Source organism: Misgurnus anguillicaudatus, chromosome 2 (assembly GCF_027580225.2).
Source record: "Misgurnus anguillicaudatus chromosome 2, ASM2758022v2, whole genome shotgun sequence".
Taxonomy (NCBI): domain Eukaryota; kingdom Metazoa; phylum Chordata; class Actinopteri; order Cypriniformes; family Cobitidae; genus Misgurnus; species Misgurnus anguillicaudatus.
In genome coordinates this window covers 27,950,400-27,972,332 of record NC_073338.2, presented here as the reverse complement: position 1 = coordinate 27,972,332, position 21,933 = coordinate 27,950,400, and the positions used below count along the sequence as shown (strand labels likewise).

Sequence of the window (21,933 nt, the reverse complement as noted above, 5' to 3'; positions counted from 1 at the left end):
TTGAATCTATGTTAGTTTTAGTTTGTCACATGTAAGATGAACATGAAGGGGATAACGTTTAATTACCCTTAGTGCAGAAGTCACAACTGTTTTGTCTTCCCTGCTGAAAAAAACAGCATACCAGCAAGACCAGCATGTTGTGTTTTGGTGCTGGTTTGCTAGTGAACACCAGCTAAACCAGCATCAAACCAGCATCAGCACCAGCATTAGCACCAGCTAAACCAGCACCAAACCAGCATTAGCACCAGCTAAACCAGCATTAGCACCAGCATCCCATGCTGGTCATACCAGCATATGTTGTGTTTTGGTGCTGGTATGCTGTGACCACCAGCTAAACCAGCATAGACCAGCATAATTCCCATGCTGGTCCATGCTGGTTTGATGCTGTTTTTTTTTCAGCAGCGTTATACGGTAATGGTTCAATTTAAGGACTGTGTTAAAAGTACCTGCTGTACCAACAAACTGTTAATAAACCCATTGTATGTTGCCAAGGCATAAGAGTTATTATACAATTTTAATTAAGGGATTAGCTATCATTTGGACAAAATACACTGTATACAAACAAAACCATGCCTGCACTGCTGCAGCAGACCACCTTTTGTCCTGTATTTGGTGAGGGTGACAAAGTTAGCAACCCTACATCTAACACATATAACAAATAATTAACTGCACTTTAAGCTTTCGTAATATTTAAAATAAAAAAATAATATAGTATCACAACAACTATGAACTTTATGTTGTTCAGGAGTAACATGGGGATGTAATAATGTCTGCGATTAATGGATTAATTCTATAACATGTAAAATGGGAACATGAAAGCATTAAAAGCATTTTATGTAAACACCTTAATTTGAATACTGTATTATTTAGAATAAGGTCAGTAATTAGATTACTACTGTCCATGTAAACATAATCACTGGCTGACCCTGCTAACTTTACTTCAGTGGACTGCACCTTTTAAATTAAATGATAAAGTTCTCTAAACAAACAGCTTATATGACTTTATTTCTGAATGAGAATTGTATATGTGTTGTAAAGTCTGATGTGCTACTGTGATGTCGGGGGAAGGGCGTTTAGACATGTGAGGCCTGAAATCACTGACTGACAAACTGCTAACTTTACTTCAGAGGACTGCACCTTTTAAATTAAATGATAAAGTTCTCTAAACAAACAGCTTATATGACTTTATTTCTGAATGAGAATTGTATATGTATTGTAAAGTCTGATGTGCTACTGTGATGTCGGGGGAAGGGCGTTTAGACATGTGAGGCCTGAAATCACTGACTGACAAACTGCTAACTTTACTTCAGAGGACTGCACCTTTTAAATTAAATGATACAGTTCTCTAACAAACAGCTTATATGACTTTATTTCTGAATGAGAATTGTATATGTATTGTAAAGTCTGATGTGCTACTGTGATGTCGGGGGAAGGGTGCTTAGACATGTGAGGCCTGAAATCACTGACTGACAAACTGCTAACTTTACTTCAGAGGACTGCACCTTTTAAATTAAATGATACAGTTCTCTAAACAAACAGCTCATATGACTTTATTTCTGAATGAGAATTGTATATTGTATAGTCTGATGTGCTACTGTGATGTCGGGGGAAGGGTGCTTAGACATGTGAGGCCTGAAATCACTGACTGACAAACTGCTAACTTTACTTCAGAGGACTGCACCTTTTAAATTAAATGATACAGTTCTCTAACAAACAGCTTATATGACTTTATTTCTGAATGAGAATTGTATATGTGTTGTAAAGTCTGATGTGCTACTGTGATGTCGGGGGAAGGGCGTTTAGACATGTGAGGCCTGAAATCACTGACTGACAAACTGCTAACTTTACTTCAGAGGACTGCACCTTTTAAATTAAATGATACAGTTCTCTAAACAAACAGCTCATATGACTTTATTTCTGAATGAGAATTGTATATGTATTGTATAGTCTGATGTGCTACTGTGATGTCGGGGGAAGGGTGCTTAGACATGTGAGGCCTGAAATCACTGACTGACAAACTGCTAACTTTACTTCAGAGGACTGCACCTTTTAAATTAAATGATACAGTTCTCTAAACAAACAGCTCATATGACTTTATTTCTGAATGAGAATTGTATATGTATTGTAAAGTCTGATGTGCTACTGTGATGTCGGGGGAAAGGCGTTTAGACATGTGAGGCCTGAAATCACTGACTGACAAACTGCTAACTTTACTTCAGAGGACTGCACCTTTTAAATTAAATGATACAGTTCTCTAACAAACAGCTTATATGACTTTATTTCTGAATGAGAATTGTATATGTGTTGTAAAGTCTGATGTGCTACTGTGATGTCGGGGGAAGGGTGCTTAGACATGTGAGGCCTGAAATCACTGACTGACAAACTGCTAACTTTACTTCAGAGGACTGCACCTTTTAAATTAAATGATACAGTTCTCTAACAAACAGCTTATATGACTTTATTTCTGAATGAGAATTGTATATGTGTTGTAAAGTCTGATGTGCTACTGTGATGTCGGGGGAAGGGCGTTTAGACATGTGAGGCCTAAAATCACTGACTGACAAACTGCTAACTTTACTTCAGTGGACTGCACCTTTTAAATTAAATGATAAAGTTCTCTAAACAAACAGCTTATATGACTTTATTTCTGAATGAGAATTGTATATGTGTTGTAAAGTCTGATGTGCTACTGTGATGTCGGGGGAAGGGCATTTAGACATGTGAGGCCTAAAATCACTGACTGACAAACTGCTAACTTTACTTCAGAGGACTGCACCTTTTAAATTAAATGATAAAGTTCTCTAAACAAACAGCTTATATGACTTTATTTCTGAATGAGAATTGTATATGTGTTGTAAAGTCTGATGTGCTACTGTGATGTCGGGGGAAGGGCATTTAGACATGTGAGGCCTAAAATCACTGACTGACAAACTGCTAACTTTACTTCAGTGGACTGCACCTTTTAAATTAAATGATAAAGTTCTCTAAACAAACAGCTTATATGACTTTATTTCTGAATGAGAATTGTATATGTGTTGTAAAGTCTGATGTGCTACTGTGATGTCGGGGGAAGGGCATTTAGACATGTGAGGCCTAAAATCACTGACTGACAAACTGCTAACTTTACTTCAGAGGACTGCACCTTTTAAATTAAATGATAAAGTTCTCTAAACAAACAGCTTATATGACTTTATTTCTGAATGAGAATTGTATATGTGTTGTAAAGTCTGATGTGCTACTGTGATGTCGGGGGAAGGGCATTTAGACATGTGAGGCCTAAAATCACTGACTGACAAACTGCTAACTTTACTTCAGTGGACTGCACCTTTTAAATTAAATGATCAAGTTCTCTAACAAACAGCTTATATGACTTTATTTCTGAATGAGAATTGTATATGTGTTGTAAAGTCTGATGTGCTACTGTGATGTCGGGGGAAGGGCGCTTAGACATGTGAGGCCTGAAATCACTGACTGACAAACTGCTAACTTTACTTCAGTGGACTGCACCTTTTAAATTAAATGATACAGTTCTCTAAACAAACAGCTCATATGACTTTATTTCTGAATGAGAATTGTATATGTGTTGTAAAGTCTGATGTGCTACTGTGATGTCGGGGGAAGGGCGTTTAGACATGTGAGGCCTGAAATCACTGACTGACAAACTGCTAACTTTACTTCAGTGGACTGCACCTTTTAAATTAAATGATACAGTTCTCTAAACAAACAGCTTATATGACTTTATTTCTGAATGAGAATTGTATTGTAAAGTCTGATGTGCTACTGTGATGTCGGGGGAAGGGTGCTTAGACATGTGAGGCCTGAAATCACTGACTGACAAGCTAACTTTACTTCAGTGGACTGCACCTTTTAAATTAAATTATAAAGTTCTCTAAACAAACAGCTTATATGACTTTATTTCTGAATGAGAATTGTATATGTGTTGTAAAGTCTGATGTGCTACTGTGATGTCGGGGGAAGGGTGCTCAGACATGTGAGGCCTGAAATCACTGACTGACAAACTGCTAACTTTACTTCAGAGGACTGCACCTTTTAAATTAAATGATCAAGTTCTCTAACAAACAGCTTATATGACTTTATTTCTGAATGAGAATTGTATATGTGTTGTAAAGTCTGATGTGCTACTGTGATGTCGGGGGAAGGGTGCTCAGACATGTGAGGCCTGAAATCACTGACTGACAAACTGCTAACTTTACTTCAGAGGACTGCACCTTTTAAATTAAATGATAAAGTTCTCTAAACAAACAGCTTATATGACTTTATTTCTGAATGAGAATTGTATATGTGTTGTAAAGTCTGATGTGCTACTGTGATGTCGGGGGAAGGGTGCTCAGACATGTGAGGCCTGAAATCACTGACTGACAAACTGCTAACTTTACTTCAGTGGACTGCACCTTTTAAACTAAATGATACAGTTCTCTAAACAAACAGCTGGCTTATATGACTTAATTTCTGAATGAGAATTGTATATGTGTTGTAAAGTCTGATGTGCTACTGTGATGTCGGGGGAAGGGTGCTCAGACATGTGAGGCCTGAAATCACTGACTGACAAACTGCTAACTTTACTTCAGTGGACTGCACCTTTTAAACTAAATGATACAGTTCTCTAAACAAACAGCTGGCTTATATGACTTAATTTCTGAATGAGAATTGTATATGTGTTGTAAAGTCTGATGTGCTACTGTGATGTCGGGGGAAGGGCGCTTAGACATGTGAGGCCTGAAATCACTGACTGACAAACTGCTAACTTTACTTCAGAGGACTGCACCTTTTAAATTAAATGATACAGTTCTCTAACAAACAGCTTATATGACTTTATTTCTGAATGAGAATTGTATATGTGTTGTAAAGTCTGATGTGCTACTGTGATGTCGGGGGAAGGGCATTTAGACATGTGAGGCCTGAAATCACTGACTGACAAACTGCTAACTTTACTTCAGTGGACTGCACCTTTTAAATTAAATTATACAGTTCTCTAAACAAACAGCTTATATGACTTTATTTCTGAATGAGAATTGTATATGTATTGTAAAGTCTGATGTGCTACTGTGATGTCGGGGGAAGGGTGCTTAGACATGTGAGGCCTGAAATCACTGACTGACAAACTGCTAACTTTACTTCAGAGGACTGCACCTTTTAAATTAAATGATACAGTTCTCTAAACAAACAGCTCATATGACTTTATTTCTGAATGAGAATTGTATATGTATTGTATAGTCTGATGTGCTACTGTGATGTCGGGGGAAGGGCGCTTAGACATGTGAGGCCTGAAATCACTGACTGACAAACTGCTAACTTTACTTCAGAGGACTGCACCTTTTAAATTAAATGATACAGTTCTCTAAAAAAACAGCTCATATGACTTTATTTCTGAATGAGAATTGTATATGTATTGTAAAGTCTGATGTGCTACTGTGATGTCGGGGGAAGGGCGTTTAGACATGTGAGGCCTGAAATCACTGACTGACAAACTGCTAACTTTACTTCAGAGGACTGCACCTTTTAAATTAAATGATACAGTTCTCTAACAAACAGCTTATATGACTTTATTTCTGAATGAGAATTGTATATGTATTGTAAAGTCTGATGTGCTACTGTGATGTCGGGGGAAGGGCGTTTAGACATGTGAGGCCTGAAATCACTGACTGACAAACTGCTAACTTTACTTCAGAGGACTGCACCTTTTAAATTAAATGATACAGTTCTCTAACAAACAGCTTATATGACTTTATTTCTGAATGAGAATTGTATATGTGTTGTAAAGTCTGATGTGCTACTGTGATGTCGGGGGAAGGGCGTTTAGACATGTGAGGCTAACTTTACTTCAGAGGACTGCACCTTTTAAATTAAATGATCAAGTTCTCTAAACAAACAGCTTACTTTATTTCTGAATGAGAATTGTATATGTGTTGTAAAGTCTGATGTGCTACTGTGATGTCGGGGGAAGGGTGCTCAGACATGTGAGGCCTGAAATCACTGACTGACAAACTGCTAACTTTACTTCAGAGGACTGCACCTTTTAAATTAAATGATACAGTTCTCTAAACAAACAGCTTATATGACTTTATTTCTGAATGAGAATTGTATATGTGTTGTAAAGTCTGATGTGCTACTGTGATGTCGGGGGAAGGGTGCTCAGACATGTGAGGCCTGAAATCACAGACTGACAAACTGCTAACTTTACTTCAGAGGACTGCACCTTTTAAATTAAATGATACAGTTCTCTAACAAACAGCTTATATGACTTTATTTCTGAATGAGAATTGTATATGTGTTGTAAAGTCTGATGTGCTACTGTGATGTCGGGGGAAGGGTGCTCAGACATGTGAGGCCTGAAATCACTGACTGACAAACTGCTAACTTTACTTCAGAGGACTGCACCTTTTAAATTAAATGATACAGTTCTCTAACAAACAGCTTATATGACTTTATTTCTGAATGAGAATTGTATATGTGTTGTAAAGTCTGATGTGCTACTGTGATGTCGGGGGAAGGGCGCTTAGACATGTGAGGCCTGAAATCACTGACTGACAAACTGCTAACTTTACTTCAGAGGACTGCACCTTTTAAATTAAATGATACAGTTCTCTAACAAACAGCTTATATGACTTTATTTCTGAATGAGAATTGTATATGTGTTGTAAAGTCTGATGTGCTACTGTGATGTCGGGGGAAGGGCGTTTAGACATGTGAGGCCTGAAATCACTGACTGACAAACTGCTAACTCAGAGGACTGCACCTTTTAAATTAAATGATCAAGTTCTCTAACAAACAGCTTATATGACTTTATTTCTGAATGAGAATTGTATATGTATTGTAAAGTCTGATGTGCTACTGTGATGTCGGGGGAAGGGCGTTTAGACATGTGAGGCCTGAAATCACTGACTGACAAACTGCTAACTTTACTTCAGAGGACTGCACCTTTTAAATTAAATGATACAGTTCTCTAAACAAACAGCTTATATGACTTTATTTCTGAATGAGAATTGTATATGTGTTGTAAAGTCTGATGTGCTACTGTGATGTCGGGGGAAGGGCGTTTAGACATGTGAGGCTAACTTTACTTCAGAGGACTGCACCTTTTAAATTAAATGATCAAGTTCTCTAAACAAACAGCTTACTTTATTTCTGAATGAGAATTGTATATGTGTTGTAAAGTCTGATGTGCTACTTGATGTCGGGGGAAGGGTGCTCAGACATGTGAGGCCTGAAATCACTGACTGACAAACTGCTAACTTTACTTCAGAGGACTGCACCTTTTAAATTAAATGATACAGTTCTCTAAACAAACAGCTTATATGACTTTATTTCTGAATGAGAATTGTATATGTGTTGTAAAGTCTGATGTGCTACTTGATGTCGGGGGAAGGGTGCTCAGACATGTGAGGCCTGAAATCACTGACTGACAAACTGCTAACTTTACTTCAGAGGACTGCACCTTTTAAATTAAATGATACAGTTCTCTAACAAACAGCTTATATGACTTTATTTCTGAATGAGAATTGTATATGTGTTGTAAAGTCTGATGTGCTACTGTGATGTCGGGGGAAGGGTGCTCAGACATGTGAGGCCTGAAATCACTGACTGACAAACTGCTAACTTTACTTCAGTGGACTGCACCTTTTAAACTAAATGATACAGTTCTCTAAACAAACAGCTGGCTTATATGACTTAATTTCTGAATGAGAATTGTATATGTGTTGTAAAGTCTGATGTGCTACTGTGATGTCGGGGGAAGGGCGCTTAGACATGTGAGGCCTGAAATCACTGACTGACAAACTGCTAACTTTACTTCAGAGGACTGCACCTTTTAAATTAAATGATACAGTTCTCTAACAAACAGCTTATATGACTTTATTTCTGAATGAGAATTGTATATGTGTTGTAAAGTCTGATGTGCTACTGTGATGTCGGGGGAAGGGCGTTTAGACATGTGAGGCCTGAAATCACTGACTGACAAACTGCTAACTCAGAGGACTGCACCTTTTAAATTAAATGATCAAGTTCTCTAACAAACAGCTTATATGACTTTATTTCTGAATGAGAATTGTATATGTGTTGTAAAGTCTGATGTGCTACTGTGATGTCGGGGGAAGGGCGTTTAGACATGTGAGGCCTGAAATCACTGACTGACAAACTGCTAACTTTACTTCAGAGGACTGCACCTTTTAAATTAAATTATACAGTTCTCTAAACAAACAGCTTATATGACTTTATTTCTGAATGAGAATTGTATATGTGTTGTAAAGTCTGATGTGCTACTGTGATGTCGGGGGAAGGGCTTTTAGACATGTGAGGCTAACTTTACTTCAGAGGACTGCACCTTTTAAATTAAATGATCAAGTTCTCTAAACAAACAGCTTATATGACTTTATTTCTGAATGAGAATTGTATATGTGTTGTAAAGTCTGATGTGCTACTGTGATGTCGGGGGAAGGGTGCTCAGACATGTGAGGCCTGAAATCACTGACTGACAAACTGCTAACTTTACTTCAGTGGACTGCACCTTTTAAATTAAATGATACAGTTCTCTAAACAAACAGCTGGCTTATATGACTTAATTTCTGAATGAGAATTGTATATGTGTTGTAAAGTCTGATGTGCTACTTGATGTCGGGGGAAGGGCGTTTAGACATGTGAGGCCTAAAATCACTGACTGACAAACTGCTAACTTTACTTCAGTGGACTGCACCTTTTAAATTAAATGATACAGTTCTCTAAACAAACAGCTTATATGACTTTATTTCTGAATGAGAATTGTAGGCTATATGTGTTGTAAAGTCTGATGTGACATGTGGTGGAAAGCATGAAATCACTGACTGACAAACTGCTAACTTTACTTCTTTGAATTCCAGCTATATAATTATAAAAATCATATAAACTTCATCTTGATTTGTGATTGTTTTTAGAGCTTTTAGTTAATAAACTGAAAATACACATTTATTCTTATTCTAGAAACTGAATATAATGATTAATGATGAAATATGGCATGAGGATTATGATTGTTTCTATGATTATATTATAAATCACTATCTGATGCCATGAGGTGATGTTTGCTGTGCTTACTGTGTGGAGTGGGGATTGGGCTACAGTCTGCTTAGCCATCTGAATTAAACAGAATGGTCAGAGATCGATTTTATTCAAACTAAACATAAAGAAGGAAAAAATATTCAAACCAATCAAACTGCAACAAAAAGCACACAATTCCTCATGTTTTAACATATTTTCCTTACGAAAATTACCATGGTTTTATTGTGTTAAAAGTGTATTAATCATGTTTTTTGGGGTAATGATTACTATCAGCAAAAGCATGGTTTTACTACACTAACCAATTATAGTTTTTGGTTATCAACAACCATGGTTATTTTGTGGTTACCATGGTTTACTATTTGTTTTTGTTTAACTGTAAAACCATGGTTAATTTTCGTAAGCGTTGTGTCATATATATTTAATTAAATAAACAAAAAACATTGTAATGACACCTACTGCATTAAATGTAAACATACCACTTTACTTTTAGAAAGAAATGTTTCCTTTAAAGCCTAATGTCCGTCTCCGCTGTATTAAACTGTTCCTGCACCATTAATAAACAACTGTTATCGATTTTATACAGCGCTGCGCATATTGGTCCGGCTATGAAATCAAACTACCGCGAGCACAGACGGTTGAGTGTGCTTTTGAATCGCTTTCGCAAAACTGTGATGTCACAAACCGATCGATCTGCGCAGCACAAACACACGTGCTGCCTGCATTACTGTACCGCGGGTCCTGTCAGTCACTCGATGAGTGAGTCGAGGGAGAGGCTGCACGGGTCATCTTTACACAGACGCGACAGAGAAACCGAGTATACGATGCAAAGTTGAGAAACACATCATAAGAGATCCTGATTCTTAATACAGGTTAGTCTGTTTTAAATTGATAGGGTTTATTTTAAACAACTGTAAATAATGTGTCCATTCTTTCATATAATATCTTCCGCAATCTCTACTGATCGCGTATTTGGCCTCTGATTGGTCAGATTATCATTATATTTAAAATGTGCAGTTCATTTAATGGCCGATTGGGGCGATATGGGGCCCTAATCTTCCTGGCCTGTGATTGGTGAGAATCTCCCGAGTGTGTATCTTTCAGGAAGTGCAGTTCTCCTAGAGGGCGCTGCATTATACACAAATTAGTGGGGGGGCATACACACTTTGAGTACACAAATCATGTAAAAGTGCATTTTTGGGACAAGTGAGATTTTAAGTTAGGACACCATTTTAGGACATGCTGAATGCCATTATATAGTCAAACAAATGAGGACATCAAAAAAGTCCTAAATTGTCAAGGTGGTCCTCAGTTTACTGGTGTGTACTCTGGTGAATGTCCCCAAAAGTGACATAAGTAAGTGCACACACACACACACACACACACACACACACACACACACACACACACACACACACACACACCAGTTCATCTCAAACAAATTCTTGCAAGAAAGAATTGATTGCTGTCTTAAAAACTACTGAGCTCCTTACATAGAAAGCATTTAGCTTTCTAGGTAGATAGCTCAGTAGTTTTCAACCTTTGTCTTAAAAAGAACAAGAGAAAGTCACACCTGTTTATTCATGCTTCTGTGTAAATGGTTTCAAAATGCAAACCACACCTTTGTAAATAATGAATTTTTGCTCTGGTAATTTTGACCCAATAACACTAAATGTAGTTGGTTTTAAGTGTTCTTAGTATGTTTTCAAATTATTTATCATGATGTTTTTTTGGGTGTGTTTATACATGTTTTAAGCAACATTTTATATTTCCGCACATGTGGACTAATTCCTTCCTCAATTGGGCCAATAAAGTAAAACAATCTTTTTGTTTGTTCTGCTTTCATACAAATAAGGATGTCGTGATGTATTCACAAATGAACCACAAATCTGGCTTTGAAAAGAAGATAATGCATGCTTTGAAAGGATGAGTACATGAGCGGTCTTGTTGATTTTTTTTTCTTCCCATAGGTTTGGAGGGGGATACAGACCTGCAGTTCTTATTGAATGGCGGGGATCTTTTGAAAGTGCGTTCAAGCTCGTGGAAAAAGATTCGCTACTTTAAGCTGCAGGAAGACTGCAAGACCCTGTGGCATGAATCCAAAAAAACCCTGAAGTCCAAACAAACATGTGAGTAGAACGATGCTCACAAGGGTGTGGTAAAGGCAATCCTTTCTTTGCATACTGTACGTTTGGGCCATTCCACCTGTCCTGCTTTGACCTGAATTGTAATTTGTTAGGATAAGCTTTTATTTTTACGGTATTCATTTGCATGCAATTCACTTGCATAGTTTAATATTACATGATTAGAAATCTGGTAGATTTAGTCATTTCTTTCTTTTTTTTTATGCAATACTTGCAGCTGATCTCTGGGTCTGGTGGTACCACTTCTAGCATAGCTTAGCATAATCCATTGAATCTGATTATACCATTAGCATCACGCTAAAAAATAACCAAAGAGTTTCGATCTAAAACTTGACTTTTCTGTAGTTACATTGTGTTCTAAGACCAACGGAAAATTAAAAGTTGTGATTTCTAGGCAGATATGGCTATGAACTATACTCTCATTCTGGCGTAAAAAAACAAGGACTTTGCTGCTATAACATGGCTGCAGGAGGCACAATGATATTATGCTGTGCCCGAAAATAATCCCCTGCTATTGAAAGTAATCAAGGAGACTGCTGCATATCGAAACTCTGGTTATTTTTAGCGTGATGCTAATGGTCTAATCAGATTCAATGGACAATGCTAGCTAAGCTATGTTAAAAGTGGTACCGCCAGACCCAGAGATCAGCTAAATGGATTCCAAAATGGTAAAAACCAAATGTTTAACTCTAGGGGAGCTGGAAAATGATGAGCATATTTTCAAAAAAAAAAAAAAAGTGGAGTGTCCCTTTGATACTACAATCTTCTGAGAGTAGAGTCATTCTCAGTATATTTACTTTAATCCTAATATTTATGTTTTCCTTTGTGTTCCAGTGTTTGTTGTCACAACTTTCATAATGATGGTTTTACTTTGCTTGTACTTTTTTTTTTTTTTTTTAGGATCAAAGATTTGACCATGATTTTTAAATTTAGTTTGCTTATCAAAAAGGCATCGCTGAAGAAGTTTTGTTTAAGTGGTTTGTTTTAGTGTACAGAGTTATATTGTCTTGTTGTGGTCAATGCTGTGTAAAAGAACAACCTGGAGCATCATGTAAACCTTTGCCTAGCTCACAATGCCCTTGTTATTACGCATGACCAATTTACATATAATTTCCATATGCATATTACCATCCAGACATGTGATATTGCTGCATTTAACTACAGGTTTAAAAACTGGTATCTTAAGAACAAAAGTTAGGTTTATGCTGTACATGTATATTTAAGTTAATTTGTCATTTAAATAAAATGTAGGTAATTTTACCAGAAAACTAAACAAATAGGTTGCTGGTTAAAGGCCGGGTGCATGATCTCTGAAAGCCAATGTTGACATTTGAAATCACCTAAACAAACACGCCTCTACCCCATTAGAATCTGGACCTTCTTTTGATATTCCCGCCCCACGCATACGCAACCCAGGCAACGAGGTCGGTTAGTAGACACGCACCTTACTGCTGATTGGCTACAACTGTGTTATGGTACTCGGCCCTACTCCCTTTTCAAAGTGTTTTATAAAAATCATGCACCCCGCCTTTAAGAAAATTACATTCTATGGTAAAATAACTCACTGAGTCACTGAGTTTAGTGAGTCATAGAGAAATAGTTCACCTAAAAACTCTGTCATCATTTACTTCATCATTAACTCTTACTCAGCCTATTTATGATGACCAATTTTTCATTATTTGGTCAACTATTCGTTTAAGTATAGCTCAGTGTTTTCTTTCCAATCTACAGATTTTTCCCCCCATACTATTTGAAGTTTTATTACTGCATATCATTTCTCACTCAGTCTCTGTTGAGGACATCGAGGCGATACGAACAGGCCGACAGACTGAGGGTTTGAAGAAGTACACAGGAGATGCACTGGAGGGTCAGGCGTTCTCCATCTTGTTTAAGGGGCGGCAGAAATGCCTGGACCTGATCGCCAACTCCGAGGATGAGGCTAAGAAGTGGATCAGTGGTCTGGAAAAGGTCATATCAAACATGAACAATCTCAGTCCGCTCAAGAAGACCGAGCAGTATCCTTCACAAACCCCTGCAGCTTTAAGGTATTATTGAAGTCTTTTAGATCTAAATGGGTATTAGGAGGTTTATATGTTGTCCTTACATCAGCTCTATAGCTGGATCTACAGTTGCATGCGAAAATCCGATAAAGACTTTGACAAGAAGATGAGTCCAAAAGAGCTGAAGAGCTTTCTGCAAAGCATCAACATTGAGGTGGATGATGACTACGCCAAGATCCTCTTTGAGGTACCTGTTTTATATAAGCTTGAAAACATGACTTGCATTGAAGTAAGTTGCACAGTCAACACTGGTATGAGGCGGCTCACAATACAAACTGGTTAAATATAGACAACATGGACTTATAAAATCAATATGCTACAGATTTAACAGTAATGTTTCTGATATTTATTCGTATTTGGCCAGGCGAAGGTTTGTATTTATATATGGCCTGCATATATTTTTGAATGTCCCTGCAGAAATGTGACACATCAAAGTCTGGATTCATAGAGGGAAAGGAGATTGAGCGTTTCTATAAAATCCTGACGCATAGGGAAGAGATTGATGTCATCTATGGAGAATACGCAAAGACAGGCAGTCTCATGAGCGTCACTGACCTGCTAAACTTCCTGTTGAATGAGCAGAAAGACAGCGCATCTGAAAGCGATGCTCTTCAGCTGATTGACAAATATGAGCTTGACGAAGATGGTAAATGTTTTGTTTGTTATTGGATTTACTTCACGTGTTACTACAGTACAACTTTACCTATATAATAACACGTTTGCGTTTTTTCAGCCAAAGCAAAACAGCTAATGACAAAGGATGGCTTCCTAATGTATCTGCAGCAACCAGAAGGCCTGATCTTTAACCAGGCCCATAAAAGCGTTTACCAGGACATGAACCAGCCTCTCAACCATTACTTCATCTCCTCTTCTCACAACACGTACCTGATGGAGGACCAGCTTAAAGGACCCAGCAGCACTGAGGGTTACATAAAGTAATCATGTTGCATTACGCATTCAAACTGTTATTTTACTATATATAGTTTGATGGCTGTTGGGTACAGTATTTTGCAATTCAAGGATCATAATTTGATCTAATGTGCATGTTGCAATGTCTCTCTATAGAGCACTTGTTAAGGGCTGCCGCTGTGTGGAAATGGACTGCTATGATGGATCAGATGGAGAGCCGGTCATTTATCATGGAAACACTCTGACCCCAGAGATCCTCTTTAAAGATGTGATACAAGCCATTAAGGAATATGCCTTTAAGGTATAAAGGTTGATTGTAAAATAGCAGTGTTGTAATGTATATTGCTAATTGTGATTTACTGTACGTGAAGGCTAATATTTGTTTTGGGACTTGAATACCTTGTCCTGTTTTACGCATGTGCTTGGCTGTTACCAATGTGTTTTTTTTAGACGTCTGCATATCCTGTGATACTGTCTTTGGAAAACCACTGTGGTTTGGAGCAGCAGAAGGTCATGGCTCAGCACATGATCTCCATCCTGGGTGACGCTCTGGTGACCAAACCCCTTGGAGATAAGATGCCAACATGTTTTCCTTCCCCTGAGGTTAGTAACCACATAGATGGTGCCTTTTTAAGAGCTACTGGAATACTTGATAAACAAACACTTATTGCTAGACATGTGAAAACACAGCTAAAGTCATTTTTTTGTTTTTACATAGAATCTTCATATATAGTATCAAGAACATTCTGTAAAAATATAACCTTGATATCTTTAACCCTCATAAGTCCCTATTTTCCTGTATACGTTAGAGTTGCTTGGGGGTAAAATGACCCCAAAAATTAAAAGAGTGATTAAAAAATATACATTTTTAATGATACAAATAATAAATAATTTTTTCGTTTACTTCCCATCTATACATTAATGCTGTGTTTTGGGAGATATGAAGTACTTTTGTACCTGTTTACCACTCAATTCCTCAACTACACCATTAGCTTGCCTGTAAAATATCAAAATTTTATGAAAAATTCACATAAATTATGATCTAAATTTGATTTACATTTTTTTAAGATATTGATCTAGATGTTTTGTGTTGAATTCGACCATTTGGTGTTTAGAAAAAAAACAAAAGAATTTCAGTTTATGAAATAAATCATTTCGTCCAGCAGATGCCTATAGAGACCCATTCATTTTACTGGATGTGTCCAACTGCTCAACATCACTACTTTATTGATACATTTTGTGAATTTATGTATATATAAACATTAGAAATTACATTAAACATAAATACTATTTCAAAGAGTAGAAATTTGTGTCGTTCAAAATGACACAGAAATTTGACTAAATGTAAGTGTGTGTGTTTGTGACTTTGTCTTTTTGTGTGTGTCTGTGTCTTTATGTGTGTGTAAGTTTTACTGTGTCTTTGTTTGAGTGCGTGCGCGTGTGTGTGAGCATTTTACATCTTTGTTTTGCTTCTGTGGCTGTTTTTTGCCAAATTTTGTAAAAAAAAATGCTCTCTGTTGCAGTCATACCTTTGTGTGTGCGTATGTGTGTGCGCGTGTGTGTGTGTGATTTGAGCATGTATTTTCTATATTGCAGTTGTGCTCTATCAACAGGCCTACCTTTTTGTGTTAAAATTTTCGGATTTATTCTGGATGCATTGATTTCTTTTTTTGATGAATACAAAGAAAAAAGTTTTTATTATTGCATTTCCCATTCATTTCAATTGGGGTCATTTTTACACCCAAAGGGCCTCTTTTTGTAATTTTTTTTTACACTAGAACAACCGAATCAAGCCCAGCTTTTTTTATGTGAATCTTGACATATAGTCTGAAAAAGTCACAAAATCTTATTCCACTGAGATGAAGGGAACCATGTTTTTAAACTAAAGAAAAGTGCCTTGGGGGTAGGATTGACCCCAAGGGTCTTATTAGGGTTCATATTGACTGAGTACGGTCACGTCAAAGATTGAAGTTAATGTCTGAAATCAACTTTTAATGCTCCTAATCTTAAATTACATTGAGACTTCAGATTGGATTTCATAGGCAAAAAAATCCACTTGCACAACTACAGAGATTTCTTTCTGTGGTAAATCTTAAAACAAAAGCACCTTGTTCCACACACTATTTTGTTGTTTCATGTACCATGCTATTGTGTTGATACTAAGCGCAAGTTAAGTATTTGCTTAAAATTTGTTTAAAGCTTTTGAGAAGATCGTGGCGTTTGAATAATCCAGTAGATGTGGATCGGGCAGTGATGTTTTCTAGCTTGTCTGAACAGGAGATTGTTTTCAAGATGGACTTGTGTGTGGAATGTGAGGAATGCATGCAGCTGGTCTCTATTTTAAATCACTGCTGTATCTCAAAATGTTTTGATTTTGGGAAATGTCACAAATGTCATTTCTTTGGGAAAACAACACGGACGCTTTCAGCACATACTCTGTACTTGCACAGTGCAGATGTGCAATTAGGACGCGAGTAATTTATGCGATCTTGTTTATCATTGGTCCGTCACTGTTTTATGGTCACCTGCTTTGAAAGCTTCAGTAAATTACTATGGTGACTCATGTACTGTTTTGCCTACAGGGGGGGATGGGTGATGATGATGATGTCTTGCATAACATTGTTTTCCATTCCCTTCAGTCAAGGTGTGGCTTGCCTTGGTCATTGTCACAGTCAACAATAGCGCCACTGGTCTCTAGTTTCATTTACCGCAAATGTACCTTTAAAAGTCCTGTTCTTTCCATGTTTCTGAAGCTTTGAGTGTGTTGACAGTGCGCAATATAACATGTGTTCATGTTTCACGTGTAAAAAAACGCAGTATTTTTCACACAGTTGACTTATCTGTATACCGCTCTTTTCACTGTCCTCAAAACAGGCTGATGTCTTCCTTGTTCTATGAAGTCCCTTGAGTATCAAGTTCTGATTTTCTAGTTTGTTTAGTGTGTTGTGATTCGATAGCAGCTTAGCTTACCGTTAGCGTAGCTGGTGACTGATGCGTTCCTGCGTGCAGAGGCCAATCAAAAAACTGTTTTACTGAGGTCATTAAAGCAGGAAGTAGAGGGCTGTAGTCCAAACCGGTCAATCGTTTGCAAATTCTGTTAAAGAAAATATATCGCCCTGCAGTGAACTTTGAGCTTTATCATTTTACAGGTATTATTTATACTCTAACAGCAACATTACATACTAACTAGGGTTTAAAAAATGGGATCAGAAAGAATGTGACCTTTAAGAAACACCATGTTGTCCATGGTATACCGTAAATAAATATATTATACATAAGGGGCGGTGTCCTGGACAGGGCTTTAAGTGTTAGTTCACACCAAACACTCCATAACAATTTAATCACAAATCACCCGTGTCGTTCTAAACCACCAACTCCTCCGATTGTCTTCAGAACACCTTTTTTGATATTTAAAGGGGACAGAGAATGAAAAACCATTTTTACCTTGTCTTTGTTGAATAATGGTAGTCTACCCGCATTCACGAACATACAAAAAGTGCTAAACATGCTAAACATCTCAGTCTCATAGAAATTCCTCTTTTAGAAATGTCAGCCAGAAAACTGCCCAATCTGAAAAACTGATGCTTATGACATCACAGGCATCTCACTGCCCCTCCACTTTAAAATAATTGGCTACATTTTTTGAGTGGCAGCAAAGTCAGCCAATCAGTAATGAGAATGCAAGTTGAGCCAGTAGGGGGAGCCAAATAGGTTCAAAACCACTTGTTTAAAATCCCCCACCCTAATAGAGCTATCTGAGAGAGGTTTTTAGGAAGCTTCTGAGGCATTACAGACCCAAACAAAAAGAATTTTGTCTACATGTCACATCACAGAACAAGGATAAATACCCCGTTCAATCATTCTATGTCACCTTTAAACCATGAGGCTTCTGTCTGTCCAATAGACTTCTCCAGAAAAGAATGAAATGCATCGCAAAAAAGGTCCATGTTTCATCAGTAGTTCGATAATTATATTATGAAGCGATAGGAACACACTTGTATGCACAGAAAAGAAAACGAACAACTTTATTTAACAATTTGTTCTCTTTGCTTGGTTGTTCAGTGCTCATTCCCAAGCAGACTACACACATGCTGCTGACGTAGTTGCCAGCGTACAGATACAGAATATGCTGGCAAGTAATTTGCGCATTTATATGGCTGTTTACAATTTTTGCATAGTGGCTTAAATAAAAAAGCAGAAAACAACAAAAAACATTGGCAACTACTACGTCAGCAGGTTGATGTCAACAGAATGCGCTCGTAGTCTGCACATGAACACGCACTGAATTGCTTTGAATAGAACAAATTGTTAAATAAAATCGTTCGTTTTGTTTTCTTTGCACACAAGTGTTAACGTCATAATATTATAAACTTATTGAAATGTATGCTGCTGGAGACTTGCCATTGGCTGTTGTATTTGAATAAATAATGAGGCTATTTTCGGGATGTTTTACTATAAATACCATTTTGTTTAATATTATTATGTTTTATATTATTGAGTTTAATGTTCTGTGTTAAATGATCTGATTAAAATGTTAAAGATCCTTTTTTTAAGTTAGTTCATTTCCTGTGGTTAAATACTTCTGAAGAGAGCATTCATTGTCCGAGAGTGCTCATACTGAAAGTGCACACTTTCACATCATTTTTTTTTGTCTTAAGTTTGACCATATGATTAGATGCGGCACGCTGTGTCATCTGGGGGCACTGCCCCCTAATGCCCCCCATGGCGACAGGCCTGGAGTCCTAACTGAGAACCGTTTGCACTTACATCTTAAAATATATCAGTGCCATTGTTTTGTCTCAAGATGCACACCAGTAATGTTTTTTTGTAAGGTATGTTTGTAAAAACTACTATGTCCTAATATAACTAAGGCCGTGTCCTGAAGTCCGGGGAAACCCCCCCTAATTGTACAGTTTTATTTTGTGAGTGATGTCTATTATATTATATTTACTTCTGAAGAACTACATAAAAGACATTTGTTATGCTTCTTTTTATTGTGTCGTGAATTTAATGGAAAGGCAATTTAAAAAAAAAATTCAAGTCATTCTCTTTGGGGATTGAATGCATGACCTTGCGACAGACTTGGAAACTAGTTTTCACAAATGCCTTTTGTAAAATAATTGGAATTGAAATGTTGACTAAAGTAGTTGAATGTGCAATGATTTTATGATCATGTAATAACGTCTATATTTTATAGGAGCTAAAGGGCCGGTTTATAGTCAAAGCGAAGAGTCGGGGCAAACTTGAGGACAGATTTTTAGATGAAGATAAAGCAGCAGATGCAGGGAGTGTAACAGAGGAAGAAGATGATGAAGGCGAGGAAGATGAAGAAAAGAAGGCTGATGTAAGCTGATTTCTGTTTTTTTTTACTTGCATACATAACCATGCAAAGCAATAATATGTGGACCTCACATTCTTTAAACAGAAATCAAAGTCACTGAAGGTGGCAAAGGAGCTGTCAGATCTTGTCGTCTACTGTAAAAGCGTTCCCTTCCACGGGTTTGAGGATTCCAGGGAAAAGCAGTCGTTTTATGAGATGGCCTCTTTTAAAGAGAGTAAAGCTGTAAAGCTGGCGGAGGAGAACGGTATGATGTCACACAACATGCATGCGATGAGACACAAACTTGGATTTATTAGTTTATTACATCAGATAAATGCATCATTCAAATGCAAATGTAAAGCTATTTGACCTGCAATGCATTCAAGCTATATGTTATCAGTATCTGGAAATCAAACTTATGATTTTGCTATTTGCCAATGCTATACCAGTTGAGCTACATAAACATTGCAGTTTGACTCAATTTTCCTAAGTAAACACACGCGCCACAACAAATAAAACCACTTGGATCTGTCTCAGAGACAAGAAAGTAAGCATGTATGCAATAATGTCTTTTGTCTGTCACAGCAAATGAATACATTCGCCATAATACAGACAAACTCAGCCGCATTTATCCGTCTGGACTAAGGGCAGACTCTTCAAACTATGATCCTGTGCCTCTGTGGAATGCAGGCTGTCAGATAGGCAAGTCATAAAATTCGACAGGTGTCAGAACTAAACTACTTACTTTCTTTAAACCTAAATTCAATCTCTCTTTACATTGTAGTGGCCCTCAACTTTCAAACCCCCAGCACAGAGATGGATCTGTATAATGGCCTGTTCCTTCAAAACGGACAGAGCGGCTACATTCTGAAGCCGGCTTACCTGCGAGACCCAGCCACCGAGTTTGACCCCATCACTCTCACTAGAGGACCGTGGCTAAATCAAAAAAACCTTCATGTGATGGCAAGTGGATTTGCAATACTTCGATCTTGACAAATGTGTATATAAATGTGCATATAATATTTTTTTATACACTTCTATGGTTGACAAATGTTTTGATTTTGTATTTATTTAATAAATCTAATAAGTGCTCTTACTGTTTATCAGGTGATCTCAGGCCAGCAGTTACCCAAAATAAATGAAAAGGAGTACTCCGTTGTGGATCCTATTGTTAAAGTGCAGATCCACGGTGTGCCAGCAGATACGAATGAGAAAGAAACTGCATACATTGCGAACAATGGTATAATATCTTGTAAACTTCTGTCTGTATATATATTATCATGCATGTCAGCTTACATCTCATCTCTTCTTTTAAGGGTTTAACCCCATGTGGAATGAAAATTTCCAGTTTGAAGTGTGTGTGCCAGATCTCGCACTGGTGCGCTTTTTGGTTGAGGACCATGATTCAACCTCTGGCAATGACTTCATTGGGCAGTATACGATTCCCTTCAACAGCCTAAAAAATGGTGAGTGCTTCTGTATGAAGCATTTAAATGTAGTATCTGTCTTCAGAAAGGGCTTAAGAGTCATTTAGTGGATGTCCAAAGCGATTTACAAATTACTTTTGTTTTACCGCAGGATATCGTCATGTGCCTTTGTGCAACCAGAATGGAGATCTCATGTCGTCAGCTAGGCTTTTTGTTCACATCATGGTTGTGGATTCTGAATAGCTCATACATTATCACAGTTCAGACTGAATCTTTTGTATCACTATGTTCAACACTGCAGGTATAACAGAAGTTAAATGTCTTTTTAACTGGTCTGCAACAAATGAGGCAGCTCTTAATATTGTGAATTTAAGTTTTTTTTTTTTTTTAAACATTGTAGGAATACAGCAACTGTATCAAAGTTGCAATATGATGGTCTTGCATTCAACTACTAGAATTTTTTACTTGTATTTTATGCTATACATTTCCGTGTGCCAAGTAGTCTATTAACACTACAAATTTGCATTCATTTTTAGTGGTTTTAACTGCTTTTTGATATTCGGATTTTAGCAGAGGGTCAATTTAGGACATTTCCATTTTCATTCAGTAATATTAAAATGCATATTCTTAAGTAAAGCCTACATATGTTAAGATTTTCCTTGTCTTTTACGTAGTTACATTACTGTAGTTCACTACAACTATGAAGTACTTTGTTATGCATTTATTAAAACATTTGATGCTCAACCTTAATCTGTGATTCTGCCAACTGTACACTACCTTGAAAAAGAAAATAAACATAAGTTATTTTATAATGTTGTATTGAGTGATTCCTACTAATTTTGCAATCGCTTCAAACGCAAAAAAGTCAGTTCATTTTTAGAGTATCTGCTTGGGAAAGAGGGATAACCGCTGTTATACCATAATCAGGTTGTATTTACACTTGGAGTAAATGGTAATCAGCTGTGTTGGTGTAATTCAAAGTTGTCTTATATTGCCATCTGGTGGGGGAAGTAAACATAGGAACATGT

At 37.2% G+C, this 21,933-nt stretch overlaps 1 protein-coding gene across 1 annotated transcript in view; it reads left to right on the top strand.

The window, feature by feature from the left end:
- The window catches only part of plcd1b (phospholipase C, delta 1b), a 41,976-nt gene extending 20,259 nt beyond the window's left edge, over positions 1 to 21,717 (top strand). The window contains exons 2-15 of the mRNA XM_055202303.2: positions 11,016 to 11,174; positions 12,976 to 13,204; positions 13,307 to 13,436; positions 13,667 to 13,895; positions 13,983 to 14,184; positions 14,315 to 14,459; positions 14,609 to 14,761; positions 19,356 to 19,502; positions 19,584 to 19,743; positions 20,064 to 20,180; positions 20,263 to 20,441; positions 20,586 to 20,718; positions 20,795 to 20,944; positions 21,057 to 21,717. Coding sequence (XP_055058278.2) covers positions 11,016 to 11,174; positions 12,976 to 13,204; positions 13,307 to 13,436; positions 13,667 to 13,895; positions 13,983 to 14,184; positions 14,315 to 14,459; positions 14,609 to 14,761; positions 19,356 to 19,502; positions 19,584 to 19,743; positions 20,064 to 20,180; positions 20,263 to 20,441; positions 20,586 to 20,718; positions 20,795 to 20,944; positions 21,057 to 21,148 — 2,225 coding nt within the window. The 3' untranslated portion in view covers positions 21,149 to 21,717. The remainder of the gene's footprint in view (positions 1 to 11,015; positions 11,175 to 12,975; positions 13,205 to 13,306; positions 13,437 to 13,666; positions 13,896 to 13,982; positions 14,185 to 14,314; positions 14,460 to 14,608; positions 14,762 to 19,355; positions 19,503 to 19,583; positions 19,744 to 20,063; positions 20,181 to 20,262; positions 20,442 to 20,585; positions 20,719 to 20,794; positions 20,945 to 21,056) is intronic.
- The last annotated feature ends 216 nt before the right edge of the window (positions 21,718 to 21,933 follow it).